The following is a 14267-nucleotide window of genomic DNA, read 5'->3' as shown; positions in this document are numbered from 1 at the left end:
ACTGTTACTATAAAAACCTTTTGTTGGCTCAACATATTTTGAATATCATCTGTTGTTCTTTAACATCTGGTCTCCCATACAAACCTTTCCTTCTTCAATCTTTCATCATCAGCAGATGTTCTCTTTTACCACACTTTAACTACAACAGACCTTTTACAACTCCAAATATTGACTATCTGTAATTTGCAGGAGCACAAATTCTTCAAAAAAACTGCTATCAATGATCAGATTTTATACCTTGTTTTATCTTTGCACTCATCTGTTCACCATTAAACCAACCCTTGATCCTATTAAACCTCTGTTGACTTACCAAACATCTGTTCACACACAATTCAACATCAACATAATCTAAATCAAACTCAAACACTAAATAAGTAAAAGTAAAAATGCAACAACATAGATTCATAAGATTAAAATTTATTCATTTATTCATGACACTAAAAGTCCAATAATTACATAAAATACTGAACAACTAAACTTTCAAATCTAACAATAACAGCAAGTATTAAGAAATTTTAGCTTCAACTCCATCGATTGCTGAACCTCTCAATGTATGTCCTTTAGCATCGCCATGAACTCTATATTTCTATCACCGCACTCTATATTACTGACAACACAAAGCTCACGAACGGAAGTTGAAGGCATCCGCATCAGATTTCTGGAATCCTGCTCTCTCGTGAACAGGCCAACTTGCAATCCATCAAAGCATCTCTTCAGCTCTCGAAGAGTAGCCCTATCCTCATACACCTGTTCCTCAATTTTCCTGATAAAACGCTGCTTTAAATCATCTGATTTTGCAGAAGTGTATGATGCCATTTCAATAAACTATATTACTCGACTTTCCTGAAAGTATGATATCTTCGTAGGAAAACATGATGAAAAATAGGTGAAGTGGCAATGAGATTATATACTGAAATATCTATGTATGAAAGAAATCACACTTAAACTCATTGTACATCTAATAATCTAATCAATCAAAACGTGTAGATTTAATATAAACATATTAATGTATATTTCAAAACAACAGTCTTTTAATGCAAAAACTTTTTCAAACCCCAACTTTTATGGGAAAACTGTAAAATTAAATATCAAGAAACCCAAGTGACAAATTTTAGAACTCAAAGAAAAAAAAGCAGATTATCATAATTACAATTAACCTCTTCATTTACCATGTAGACGCGTTTTTAAACTCTATAAAAGACCGATGATTACTTTTGATTCAAAATATCAACAAATTGTCCAACAAATCATTGTCTGTCAAAAATTGTTCCAAATCAAAAAATCCAACAAAATCTACATGGCAAACTTCAGCTTCTACCACTGGTCAGACACCAGCGATGTTAAAACACAATTCTCGATGTGGTCACTCAAAAAAAAAAAGAACAGACGAAGAACTAAGCAGGAAAGTTGACATAATCAATGACACTAATTACAATAAAACCTGGAACAGCATAGCATGGCTCGACGAACTCCTCCACTCTCCTCCATAAGATTTCCAGAAGAATGCAGAATAGTTTCTGACACAACTACTAAAACAGAATCAGAAAATCTGCAACATGCTAACTGATCTGAAAAACAAAAGAGAGCATGAAATCACATGGAGAAATGCCATAGTCTACAAAATCCTAGCAAGTGTTAACTCTAGCATGTAATAGTTTATGAATATTTCAGTAAATTTTTATTTTTCTATGTATGCTTATTTAATTTAATAATCTCAATATGAATATTAACATATTCTAAAATGTCAGTGTCAATAAAAACTCTCAACATCATCAACACTTGTTTGTTCATAATCAAATTAAACTACAGGTAATCAAAATAAAAAACAAACCTAAAATGCAAATGCATCCTCTCAACGAAGGTAGCACATGCAACTTTTCACGATGTTGCAATAATGATACTGCAACATCGATGTTGAAAGGTTGATGTGTGAAGTGAAGCTTCATTGAAACGACGATGTTGGAACAATGATACTGGAACGATAATATGTAAACAGAAGTTCAAACACATGAAACTGGAACGATGATGTGTAAACAGAATCAACAAACATTCGAACAAAGAAGTATAATCGGAGATTAGCCGGCTGAATCACGAGACCTATGCATTTGAGAGAGAGAGAGAGAGAGATACGCTCGCAGATATGAGCGAGAGAGATAGAGGTGAAATTTGAATGTGGAGCAAGATTCAGATATCTTATTTATAGGATTTGAATATATGGTTTGAATTTTGAATCTGGAGCCAGAATTTTGAATCTGGACAGAGGTTTACTTTGGCTAAGATGAGCAGAGGTTTGAATGTAAAGTGAAGAGCAGATGTTTTAATTGTGAATGAAGTGTAGATGTCATTAGCAGAGGAGGTTTGAAGAGAATTTAAAATGATTTTATATATTAGATTTTATAATGCAATAATAACATAAGAAAAACATTTTTGGATAGTTTCTCTGACTAACACATCAGCTTTTCTTATGATTGGTGTTTCTGTTTTTATAGAAAATATAGATAGATAGTGTTGGGGTATGATAAATAGAAGTTGTTATTGCTACATTGCTCAAAATACACCCCAAATATAACATGGTTTGTTGGAGTTTATTGACGTAAAGAAGTTGGTTACTAGTGTCCTAATCTTAAAAATCAAAATTTCATGGGCCCACACAAAAGGTATTTTCTAAAACAAGATTGAACCAATCATCAACCAATCAATCTTCGTTGGCACGACAACACGCCACAAACTTGCAGAAATTATTAGAATTTAGAGAGAGAGAGAGAGAGAGAGTTCATCCCCACCACCCAGCAAGCGCTTCAACGGCATTGTTTACCGGCTAAAACAAGGTACTCTTTCTCTCTCTCTAACATTGATCGATTGATTCTTTCTTTCTTTACGCTTTTCCCTCGTTATGTTTGTTTCAATTTCAACAACTCTTCTTCTTCTTCTTACCCCTGTTTATCATCAATTCACCCCTTTACATTTCCGTTTCTCTAGGGTTTGTTTATTAATGCCAAAACACATTTCCACAAATCATTTGAATTCAGCTAAATAAACGTCGTTTTTTCAGAGGGGCAGGAGGAAGAGACGAGAACAAATTTGTTGGCCGTGATCAGGTCTTCAGAAGAAGGGAGATCTGAAGAATCATGAGCGCTTCCAGGTTCATAAAGTGCGTTACTGTCGGTGATGGGGCTGTTGGAAAGACCTGTCTCTTGATTTCCTACACCAGTAATACTTTTCCAACGGTATTTCTTCTTCATTTTATTATCCTATCATCACACAAATCTGGGGATTTTCAAAATATTTGCCAAATTCTTCTTTGTGTTGGAAACAGGATTATGTGCCAACTGTGTTTGATAATTTCAGTGCCAATGTGGTGGTCAATGGTGCCACTGTCAATCTGGGCTTGTGGGATACTGCTGGTAACTTTTTGAAATCTTGTCTAACTAATTTTTCTATTGGTTATACGTTTGGCAAATTGGATTTAAATAATCCCAACTTTTTCAATCTGGCCGATAATAATCCCAACTCGATTATTTGTCGATAATAATCCGAACCGAACCACTTTTGGCCGATAATAGTGTGCGTTAAAAATAGCTTAACGGAGTTATGTTTTTTTCCGAATTAGAAACCGATGTTTTAGGGCTTTTGAGTGGAATGAGGATATGAGTTGATTGATGTAAATTTACCTCGAAATACTGCCCCAAACGACAAAAACGGTGCTTCAATTCGAGTGTTTAAACTTTAAACTTCCAATTAACAAAAATCAAAGCCGTTTAAAGCACCTTTTCGACGTAAGTTTTACATAAATCGACTCGTATCCTCGTTCTGATCAAAATCCCTAAAACATCGGTTTGTAATTCGGAGAAAAACTTAACTCCGTTAAGCTATTGTTAACAGCAGATTATTATCGGCCAAAAGTGGATCAGTTCGGATTATTATCGGCAAATAACTGAGTTGTGATTATTATCGGCTAAATTGAGAAAGTTGGGATTATTTAAATCCAATTTGCCTACGTTTTGATTAGTTTAAGCAATTTATTGATGGTGTGAAATTGAAATAATGGGAACAGGACAGGAGGATTATAACAGACTAAGACCGTTGAGTTACCGAGGGGCGGACGTTTTCATTTTGGCATTTTCCCTTATCAGCAAAGCTAGCTATGAAAATGTGTCTAAGAAGGTAAAAATCTTGTCATTTTTCATGCTTCTATAGTATTTTTCATAATCTTTTACAATAATTTTGTGTGCTGTAGTAATGTAATATCTTAAAACCGATTTTCTTATATTTTACAGTGGATTCCAGAGTTGACACATTACGCACCTGGTGTGCCAATCGTCCTCGTTGGGACCAAACTTGGTGAGTCAATAACGAATTATTATTATTATTATTATTTTTATCTCAAAACCTGTTTGTTATCAGTTTCATTTGTGCATATGCATGCTTACTTTTATAGCTATGTTTTGTTATGACAATATTCATGTATTGATTTTTCACTTCAAGAGTATATAGTTCAATACAATATAATTTGACTCTTGTGGATTATATAGATCTTCGGGACGATAAGCAGTTCTTCGTAGACCATCCTGGTGCAACTCCCATAACTACCGCTCAGGTAATTATCACCGAGAAACACTTGACCCGTCCATAAACGGGTCAAAACTGCGACCTTTAGCTATTAGCAGTTTTCCTTATTTGCAAACATACATATTATTGAACTTATTATAGGGAGAGGAGCTAAAGAAGACAATTGGAGCACCTGAATACATCGAATGCAGTTCCAAAACTCAGGAGGCATGTATATTTTTATATGAATTTTTCCTGAAACGAAACATTTAATTGCTTTAAGTTGACACGCGTTATTTTTTTTCTCAGAATGTGAAGGGAGTTTTTGATGCTGCAATTAAAGTTGTCCTTGCTCCTCCAAAGTCAAAGAAAAAGAAGAAAGCAGGTCAAAAGGCCTGCTCTATATTATGATCAGAAGTCAAAGTAAGGTCAATGAGGCTAGCAGCGATCATCTATGTGAAGCATCAGTTGGCTTATCATGTGCCTCTGTCATCTTGATCCCTTGTCAGATTTTGATTTTTTGTTCGTTCTATGTATTGCTTTTGACCCGAGATTCAGTTAGATTAAGAAATTCGAGTTGGATTCATTTATGTCCTATTCGTTGATATGTATTTGATCTTTTCTATATACTAATCCTGTAGATGACCAAAATGATGCTTGTTAGCTTATGCTTTATCATGGTTTTAAAAAGCGAGAGGCGCACAAAAGCGACGAGGTTTAAAATTGAGGCGCAAAGCGCAAAAGCAGTGGGCTTTTCGTACCCGAGGCGCAAGATGTTTATATAATTTTTTTTATATATCCCATACATATCCCATAGGTTTTTAGCTTCCTTTAACCAAAATATAGCTATAAGTAAGGCTTTTATACCATTTTAATTACATGTACAAGTCAAAAAACCCAAGGTACAACATTTTTATGCAGTAAAACACCTAAGTTACATGAGGCGCGCGCCTCAGGCCAAAAAGCCCACAAAAAAACATCAAAAAATGCGCCTTTTGGTCGCTTCCTGTGATTACACAAGGCGAGAAGCAAAAAAGCCCCAGGCCCTGCGCCTTGTTGCGCCTTGCGCCTAGGCGCGCCTAGGGCGCGCTTTATTCTTTGCCTCATCGCTTGTCATCGTGGTTAGTATATTATCACTTTCAACATTCTTGATCTATCCCACTTTTGTCTTTCAATTTGAACAAATACGAAGACAGCCTTCAAATATTCAATAGGCGGTGTAATGGTAAGAGCCTGATTCTTGTGTAGTCTATCGGTCTCAAGTTTAAATCTTGTTTCTGCGGGTTACCTACATAACCTCTTGAAGTCCACACGCCAAAACGCAAACCGTGATATCCCTGATCATGTTGATTTTTTTTGGTAACAGGTTCTCATGGTTAAGAAAAAAGAAAAGAAATACGAAGACACAAGTGTGTCCATTGGACATTATCTTGATATCTAACCACTTTGGGATAGATGCTTCTTTTGTTTAATGTTTGTCTAAAAGAGGTAGAAGTATAATTGGGTTTGTTTATGTGCAAGTGGAGAATATGCTCCATTGATGGACCAAGATTTCGGCTCGTTGCCCATACGCAATGTAGTGGGGCTAGTCGATACGGTTGCATACATGCATGTCGTATAAATGTGTGTCTGGTCCAAGTTGGTACGAGTTTATTTTATAATCTTCAGAAATTACAACTAATTTTGCGAAAAGTAATTTGCCGTTTAGCAGAAATTAGAGTTTAGGTGAATATGTATGGATACACATAAACATGTAAAAACTAAGTAAAACTATTATGACATGCAACAGTTATTTGCTCACATTTGAATGTCCTCTCTGACCCAAAACAGCCACACATGCACCACACCATCTAGTTATATACAGTGGCGAAGCTTGAAAATTTCCACCGGGGGTCGGAAGTCACCGAACCTAAAAATTCTATATAAGTAAATTTCTTTTTTATAAAACCGGGGGGTCGAAAACGTATATACCTAAAAAATTCTATACGAAATATACATCCATAACACTACTGAGCGAAAAGTCCCCCCCCCCCCCCCCCGCGCCCCTTGAAAGCTACGCCCCTGGTTATATATATAAAATACAATGTTATATAAATATTTAAAGTGAGAATCGACCAAAAACTGAGCTTAATAACTACATAAAAGAGAGATTACTATTAGTTTAAACTAGCTTACCCGACCCAAAAAACTTATTAATTGATACTCACAAACCGAAAAATAGTGACTCGAGTGAAAAAAAAAATTAAAAAAAAAAAAAAAAAAAAAAACAAGGGTCCACACCGGGTACTTGAATCGCGCCCCTGGTATCAGATGAAAAAACTTGTGATGAACAAAATTAAGCTTACAAATATTATGTAACGAAATCAAATTAGATTTGAATGCAATGGACGAAATTAAATTGTTTAAAAAAGCAATATTCGTTTTCTGGGTTGATGTGAAACTAATGTATGGAGGTGATGAGAAGAATCTTGTTGTTCTTCACTAAAAATTTTCCTAGAATCTATACTATCTCCACACACTCTCTCTCTCTCCAACTATATATAAATCCATCCCACACCCATTACAAGACATACCAAAACATTTGTATTCTTTCATAACAATGGCTTCCAGGAGGATTTTAAAAGAGCTCAAAGACTTGCAAAGAGACCCTCCAGCCTCATGCAGTGCTGGTCCCGTGGCTCAAGATATGTTTCATTGGCAAGCGACGATCATAGGTCCAAACGATAGTCCGTATGCGGGTGGTGTGTTTCAAGTTACTATCCACTTCCCTCCAGATTATCCTTTTAAACCCCCCAAGGTACGTTCGTTATATATGATGGTCGGCTCAACCTTTTCCATGTCCAGGAATGGTTTTTGAGCCGGGGTTACTCTAGAAGCAGCCTCTCTATCCTCTGGGATAGTGGTATGGTTTGACTACATCACACCCTCCCTAGACTTTACCAATAACATTGTATGGTGGTGTTGTCGTATTTTGCTTATAATCCTAATAATGACTTACCATATTCTACCACATGATGATATTTGTATTGTCAAGTTATTGAGAACAATTAACACAAGTGAAATTAAGAAAAATTCACATAGATGTTACAAATCAACTTTGTTTAAAAAATATTGGCTTCTTGACCAAACATCTAGTACCACATATTGATGATTGTAGATGTCCATATAAACTCTAATTTTAACAATGAATATTCGCCCGTTATTTATCAAATTCAATTAATCCAATTGAACCTCCACTAATTCATGCCTAAACACTCCAAGTACACAAAGTGAAGCAGCCGAATATCGTCGCGGCTGATGGCCAGAACCTTAATCCCTACAAAATTGTTAGGGGGCACTATATTTTGGGGGTCAAAGTGAGGCTTGTTTTCCAAAACAGTAGAGACGCTTTTGATCTTCATGGCCAAGAACAACTTCAAAGTTGTTGGTTTTTATGATTTTATTAATGGTTTTTGATAATTTTTGAAGGTTGCTTTTAGGACCAAAGTGTTTCATCCAAATATAAACAACAATGGAAACATTTGTCTTGATATCCTCAAGGATCAATGGAGTCCTGCTCTCACCATATCCAAGGTTTTCTTTCATTTTATAGGATAATTTGTTAATTATTGTGCTGGATAGACATCTGGCTCACACAAAAAGTTAATAATAATTTGGCTTATGGTTCAACCAGGTCTTGTTGTCAATATGTTCATTGCTGACAGATCCGAATCCAGATGATCCATTGGTCCCAGAAATCGCACATATGTACAAGATAGACAAGGTCAAGTATGAAGCCATGGCTAGGAGTTGGACTCAAAAGTATGCTATGTATTGAGAAATGATGACGCGAATCTATGTTATGTAACTAATAACAAGTTCTTGTATGCCTCACAAAATGGAAAGGAGTTAAAAATAATTGGATAATGAGGAATATGAAAGAAATTACATGCAGGATGCTGGTGTATATGGATGGTTTTGAAGGTGAAGTTGGTGTCTAATTTGACTTTTAAATAAATTGTTCTAATTTTTTTTCCAACTGTTTTCACTATGCTAATTACACGACTATACAATGTTTATTGTCGGTGGTTCTTTACCAACGAAAACAAATGCGTCGGTAATACAGTATTACCGAAGGACAAAATGTTTCTGAAAGAATAAAAATTTGCGACGGTTGCAAAATTAGCTACGGTTTTTCAACCGATCTCTTATTAGTAGCAAAAGATTGACTATGATATGATACAATCACAAAACAAACACAAATGTTGCGCCCTAATTAGCAACGTATGGTCGCAAAATGGTGATAAATATATGAAAAATAAAAAGTTTAGTGAGAGTTGGTGAAAGATTTAATCCAAGTTGTTAAAGGATTACATTGGAGTTAAGGTATTAATGTGGTGTTGCTCCCCTTGGGATCAAGGGTTTGAGCCTCACAGAAGACGCATTTGATGAAAATCAAGTTGTTAGAAATTATTTATTTGCATTTGAATAGGTATTAGAATAGAATAGGTAGCTTGCACAGAAACTAATGTAAACATTAAAAATAATTCAGCTCTGTGTTATGTTTTCAAGTTGTCAAAGTTAATAAAACACAAAAAGGACTCATTGGGTGGTTCCTACAAAATTTCATGTGTTAATCGTTTTGCTTTGTTTTACCAATTGTCCCTAACAACTGGTATCAGATCACATTGCTATGAGAAATTCAAGGAGGACATTCAATCGAGGTGCATAACCGATTGATATTTGGAGTTGCTCGTTGTTGGTCTTGTGAGGATCAGAGAGGAAGTGATCGGGGCGTCTACCCATTCTATATCAGAGCCATATATCTATCATTGAAAGGGTTGAACTTTTGGTATAGAAATTGATCAGAGGGAAAGAAAAAACGAGAGAACTATGGCCGACGGATCTCAACCTAATAACGCATTAGCAAACATACGGGAAATTAGAATGTTAACCTCCAATGGCCAAAGTTAACTTCTACAAACTATTCTTCATGGTCAGTAGCTGCAAGAACCATCTTGGGTGCGTACAGGGTAGTGGTAGTAGCGCTACCTTAAAAATAGGCATTTGCTATGAAGTTTTGTTACGATAAAAAACGGTCGCAAATTTTGCTACGAATTAGCTACGGGCAAATTTTACTACAATTTTGCAACGGATATTCTGTCGCAAATGAAATCCGTAGCAAAATCTGTCGCAAATCCATAGCATAACCGAGGAAATAAATATAAACAAATAACGTAGCAAAATTGGTAGCAAAATTCGTAGCAAAGCCCATAAAATAAATATTTAGAAATTAACTAAAAAATTTCTAATAAAATCCATAGCAAAATTTGTAGCAAAGTTGAGAATACAAGTAATTAAAAGATAGTTGAATAAAATGCCTAGCAAATTGGGTAGCAAAATCTTGAAAAAAAATATCTAAAATCAAACCTATACAAACTTGTAGCAATATCCGTAGCAATATCTGTCGCAAAACTGAAAAATTAGATATAATGAAAAATACTTAATAAAATCGTAGCAAAGTCATAAAATAAATATTTAAAAATTGACAAAAGTTAAATAAAATTCATAGGAAAATCAATAGCAAAGTAGAGAGAAAAATATTCAAAAAATAATTAAACAAAATTCGTAGCAACTTTGAGAATCTTTTTAGATCTAACATAAAAAAAATTCATTAGCAACAATCATAGCAAAACCCGTAGCAAAATCTAAAAGTAATTTAAAAATAACAAAATTAACTTGGTAAAAGACATAGCAAGATTCGTAGCAAAATAAAGAAAACACATTTTTAACAGATATTTTAATAATATTGGTATACAAAATTGACAAAAAAATATAGTACATTACCAGTTTTGTCCTTATAGTTTGGTCATATTTACTACTCTAATTTGAAATCTTCTTTTTTCTGCCCCGTTGTCTATGTGGTTTTAAAAACTTATTATTTTCATCAACTTCGTTAACCAGATCCTATTTTTACCGTTAAACGAGGGGGTATTTATATCTTTTTATACATTTTTTATTTAATTCATGTTCAACCACCATTTATTTACCAAACTTTAAACCTTATTTTCTATCTTTTAATTAAAATTATATATATATATATATATAATAAAAGAAACCATTTTAAGGACACTTGTCATCATATTAGGCCATGTTTTATAGATAAGTATTATTTTAGTTTAATCTTTTCTAATTAATTATAGATAATCTTCCTACTAAATATTATTTAGTTTAATTTCATATGCATAATTATTATTTAGTTTATCTCCTTCTCATTTATAATATTATTTATTTAACTAATATAGTAAATTACGATTTTGGACCCTGTGGTTATATCACTTTTAGGGGCTGTTTGGCAAGTGCTGAACCAGTAAGTGCTGAACCAGTAAGAGGCCTGAATGGGTAAGAGGCTCTGAACCAGTAAGTGCTGAACCATTAAGAGCTGTTTGGTTGTATCTCTGAATGACTGTGTAGAATGACTATTTTACCCCTCTGAACTATTATGTGCTGAATGAAATGTATCTGTTTGGCAAGAGCTCTGAATAGTGTACAGATTGATGAAAATTTGTAAAAGAAAAATACAAAACGCCATAGAAAATCCAAATTACACATCAATCCTTTAAATCCAAATACAAAACAACACAACATACGAAATCCAAATACAAATAACACAACTCTACATACAATTTTAATTTGATTCATTTGAAAGCAACTGATTAGCAATCTGGTTACGTAAAGAAGTCATGTAGTCAATACCTTGTGAACCCCACTCTATGTCTTGAACTAGCAGGCCATCATTTTCCCCACTTTGCATTTCATGAAACATCGTGTTCTCATCATAGTCCATAAATAACTGATCATAAATATTGCATTTCCTTATAAAATTATGGACGGCGAAACAAGCAATCACAATGTCTCTTTGTATTGGAAAAGAAAAGGGAGCCATTTGCTTTAGGATTGGGAATCTCGCCTTTAGAACACCGTATGCACGTTCAATGACATTTCTGAGTTGTGCGTGAGCATGATTGAATCTTTCTTCCTTAGTTAACGCACGTTGTCGTCTAAAATCGGCTAACCAATACCTCGTACCACGGTAGGGAGTCATAAATCCACGAGTGTTGGTGTATGCAGCGTCACAAAGGTAATACTTATCTGTATCAGTATCAAAACTATCATATAAAAAACAAATAATGTATGAAATGAACATTGAAGAATGGTTAAAAACCTGGTGGCGGAAAAGGAAAGCCAGAATTTGGGTTGAATGCAACTTCTTTTAAAACTCGTGAATCATGTGCAATGCCCTCCCATCCGGCCCATACGAATGTGAATATCATATCAAAGTCACAAATTGCTAATACATTTTGAAAGCATTCACCTTTTCCTCTTCCCCTGTAACGAGTCTGTTGATCAACAGGCACGATCGCATGTATAAGAGTTCCATCTAAGGCACCTATTGCTCCAGGAAATATTTCTTTTAGCCTTCTATGTCGTTCGGAGTTATTTGCGCTTACATTAGAAGATGTTGGAACTATAACTTCTCTTGCGAAATTCATCATTGCCTTTAGGACCTCATGAAAACATCTATGAATTGTTTCCGTTGAGTGTTGGAACCTTCGTTTAACCATTCGAAAACGTTCATTATGTCCAATGACCATCAAAAACATAGCCAACTTTTCTTCCAAGCTTATTGACCTACTACTTTGCACCCAATTTTTTTGTTTAAAATGATTGCACAATAGTATAAATGCATCACGTGAAAGACGCATCATCTCATGACATTGTGTAGAAGTACCATGCAATAATTCTTGCGTGTATTCATGACCGGTTAATGCCGAATTCAAGTCTCTTATCCTTTCAACATTTATTCTCGAGGCTAATGAAACCCAATACCAACAAAAAATCATGATAACTATAATCTCATCGTCCGGATCCATAAGGTACCTATCATAACATAAATAAACAATTATATCATCCACATTACATCCATAACATAAATAAACAAATATATCATAACATAAATAAACATAACATCCATAACATAACATCCATAACATAACATCCAAAACATAACATCTAAAACATAACATCCATAACATAACATCCAAAACATAACATCCGAAACATAACATCCATAACATAACATCTAACCCAAAAAAAAAAAACAATCAAAGCACAATCTTAGTTAAACAATCCATACTTCGCTCCCGCATTCTTAACCCATTTCTCACAATTCTGCGGCTTAAGACGTACCCACAGTTTCCTAAGATCGGCACTCTCACCAAAAAGCAAAAGCGCTGTATCGTATTTCGCATCCGACTCATCCCAACCCAATGTCTCCAACTTCTCCAAACATGCATCCATATCATCAGAAAGTGTGTGTTTCTCAATCATCATCTTTGCCAACTTGCTAATATCTTCACCAACTTCTATAAGCTGTGACTCTAATGTTGCCTTATGTTTTCGTTTCTCTTCTTTTTCTTTTTTTTGGGACCGAATACTTGACTCCTCACTAACACCTTTACCTGGGGAATCCACTTGAGTGCATTCGACATCCATACCATCCAAATTGTGCTCATTCACTTCCTCAGAAGGATGAGGAAGCGTAGAACTTGGCCCCCAACTATCAAACCCATTTGAAGTAGACCCCTCAAACAATTGACAACAAAGCTCGGGGAAAGCAAGTGGCGCACTTCTCAAAGCTTCTACATACTTGTTAGACTGTGTGAAGAAATATTTTAAAATACTATAAAATTAATGAAATATACCACTACTAATTATTAGTATAAAATAGATACCTTCATCTCAATTTGCCACTCTTCTTCTGACAAGTTAAAGCTGTTTGTAACTGGATCATAGACATTCCCGGTTTTGTTTTTAAGCTTTAACCAAGCTGCAAATTTTCCTTTTAGAAAATCATAGTGATTCTTCATTTGACGTTGTTCCACTATGAAATTATGTTGTGTTTTCAAATTTTCAGCTACAGTTTTCCATGACGCTTGTTTAAGACTACTTCCTTCACGTCCATTAACGGTTATTTGATGAACACATGCTTCAAGAAAGGTTTTTTCAACACCTTCTTGCTTCCAATTAATCCTAATCCTTTTTGCCATTTCTTTGCCATTTCAACATACAACATAACCACAATCAAACATACAACACAAAGAAAACATGTATCTTTACAACATAACCATTTACAATCATACCATTCTACATATAACATCAATGAACATAACCATTCTACATATAACATCAATGAACATAACCATTCTACATATAACATCTATGAATTTTCAACATACAACATAACCATTCTACATATAACATCAATGAACATAATAATGAGTAAAATATTGAAAAAAAATATCAGAAAAAACTAATAAAAAAATCAGAAAAATAAACAAATCCATAAAAAAAACCTAATCAAACTTAACTACATCATAATAATGAGTAAATTAAATGAAAAATCAGTTTAATAAAAAAAAAGGCAAGAAACGAACCTGGGTGGGATGGAGGAGGAGGAGGCGGCGACCGAGAGTGAGGAGGAGGAGGGATGGAGGCGGCGACCGAGAGTGAGGAGGAGGAGGGATGGAGGCGGCGAGCGTGAGGAGGAGGAGGGAGAGGGAGGCTGAGGGCTGAGGGCGGCGGGCGGCGGTCGGAGACGCGGAGAGGAGGAGGAGTGCGGCGGGAGGTGGTGAGGAGACGAGGTGGGGGCGGAGGTTTTGAGAGCTAGGGTTTCTTGT

The 14267-nt window shown here is 35.0% G+C and overlaps 4 protein-coding genes across 6 annotated transcripts; 2 read left to right on the top strand and 2 right to left on the bottom strand.

Annotated features, from left to right (window-relative positions):
• The first annotated feature begins 2673 nt into the window (after positions 1-2673).
• LOC110878486 (rac-like GTP-binding protein ARAC1) lies at positions 2674-5175 on the top strand. Of its 2 annotated transcripts, none has more exons than XM_022126794.2 (8): positions 2674-2828; positions 3053-3227; positions 3317-3404; positions 4055-4164; positions 4278-4341; positions 4533-4597; positions 4711-4776; positions 4858-5175. In XM_022126794.2, the coding sequence occupies exons 2-8, from the start codon at positions 3129-3131 to the stop codon at positions 4957-4959; spliced, it is 594 nt and encodes a 197-aa protein (XP_021982486.1). In that variant the 5' UTR covers positions 2674-2828; positions 3053-3128; the 3' UTR covers positions 4960-5175. The 2 variants fall into 2 exon arrangements, with proteins under 2 accessions (XP_021982486.1, XP_021982487.1); XM_022126795.2 differs by having other exon boundaries at positions 2686-2828; positions 3062-3227.
• A 1926-nt stretch (positions 5176-7101) lies between these two features.
• On the top strand, positions 7102-8566 carry LOC110878485 (ubiquitin-conjugating enzyme E2 28). The gene is made up of 3 exons (XM_022126793.2): positions 7102-7345; positions 8017-8121; positions 8222-8566. The coding sequence occupies exons 1-3, from the start codon at positions 7148-7150 to the stop codon at positions 8363-8365; spliced, it is 447 nt and encodes a 148-aa protein (XP_021982485.1). The 5' UTR covers positions 7102-7147; the 3' UTR covers positions 8366-8566.
• A 2531-nt stretch (positions 8567-11097) lies between these two features.
• LOC110878484 lies at positions 11098-12439 on the bottom strand. Of its 2 annotated transcripts, none has more exons than XM_022126792.2 (2): positions 11753-12439; positions 11098-11679 (listed from the first exon to the last, which is right to left on the bottom strand). In XM_022126792.2, exons 1-2 carry the CDS (start codon positions 12429-12431, stop codon positions 11216-11218), a joined length of 1143 nt encoding a protein of 380 aa, XP_021982484.1. In that variant the 5' UTR covers positions 12432-12439; the 3' UTR covers positions 11098-11215. The 2 variants fall into 2 exon arrangements, with proteins under 2 accessions (XP_021982484.1, XP_035833446.1); XM_035977553.1 differs by having other exon boundaries at positions 11903-12438.
• A 266-nt stretch (positions 12440-12705) lies between these two features.
• LOC110876257 (L10-interacting MYB domain-containing protein-like) lies at positions 12706-13651 on the bottom strand. Its single transcript, XM_022124435.2, has 2 exons — positions 13323-13651; positions 12706-13245 (listed from the first exon to the last, which is right to left on the bottom strand). The coding sequence occupies exons 1-2, from the start codon at positions 13635-13637 to the stop codon at positions 12706-12708; spliced, it is 855 nt and encodes a 284-aa protein (XP_021980127.1). The 5' UTR covers positions 13638-13651.
• Positions 13652-14267: the final 616 nt, after the last annotated feature.

This window comes from Helianthus annuus, chromosome 9 (genome assembly GCF_002127325.2).
Source record: "Helianthus annuus cultivar XRQ/B chromosome 9, HanXRQr2.0-SUNRISE, whole genome shotgun sequence".
Taxonomy (NCBI): domain Eukaryota; kingdom Viridiplantae; phylum Streptophyta; class Magnoliopsida; order Asterales; family Asteraceae; genus Helianthus; species Helianthus annuus.
The sequence above is the reverse complement of the archived record's forward strand: the minus strand, read 5'-3'. Positions and strand labels throughout refer to the sequence as shown.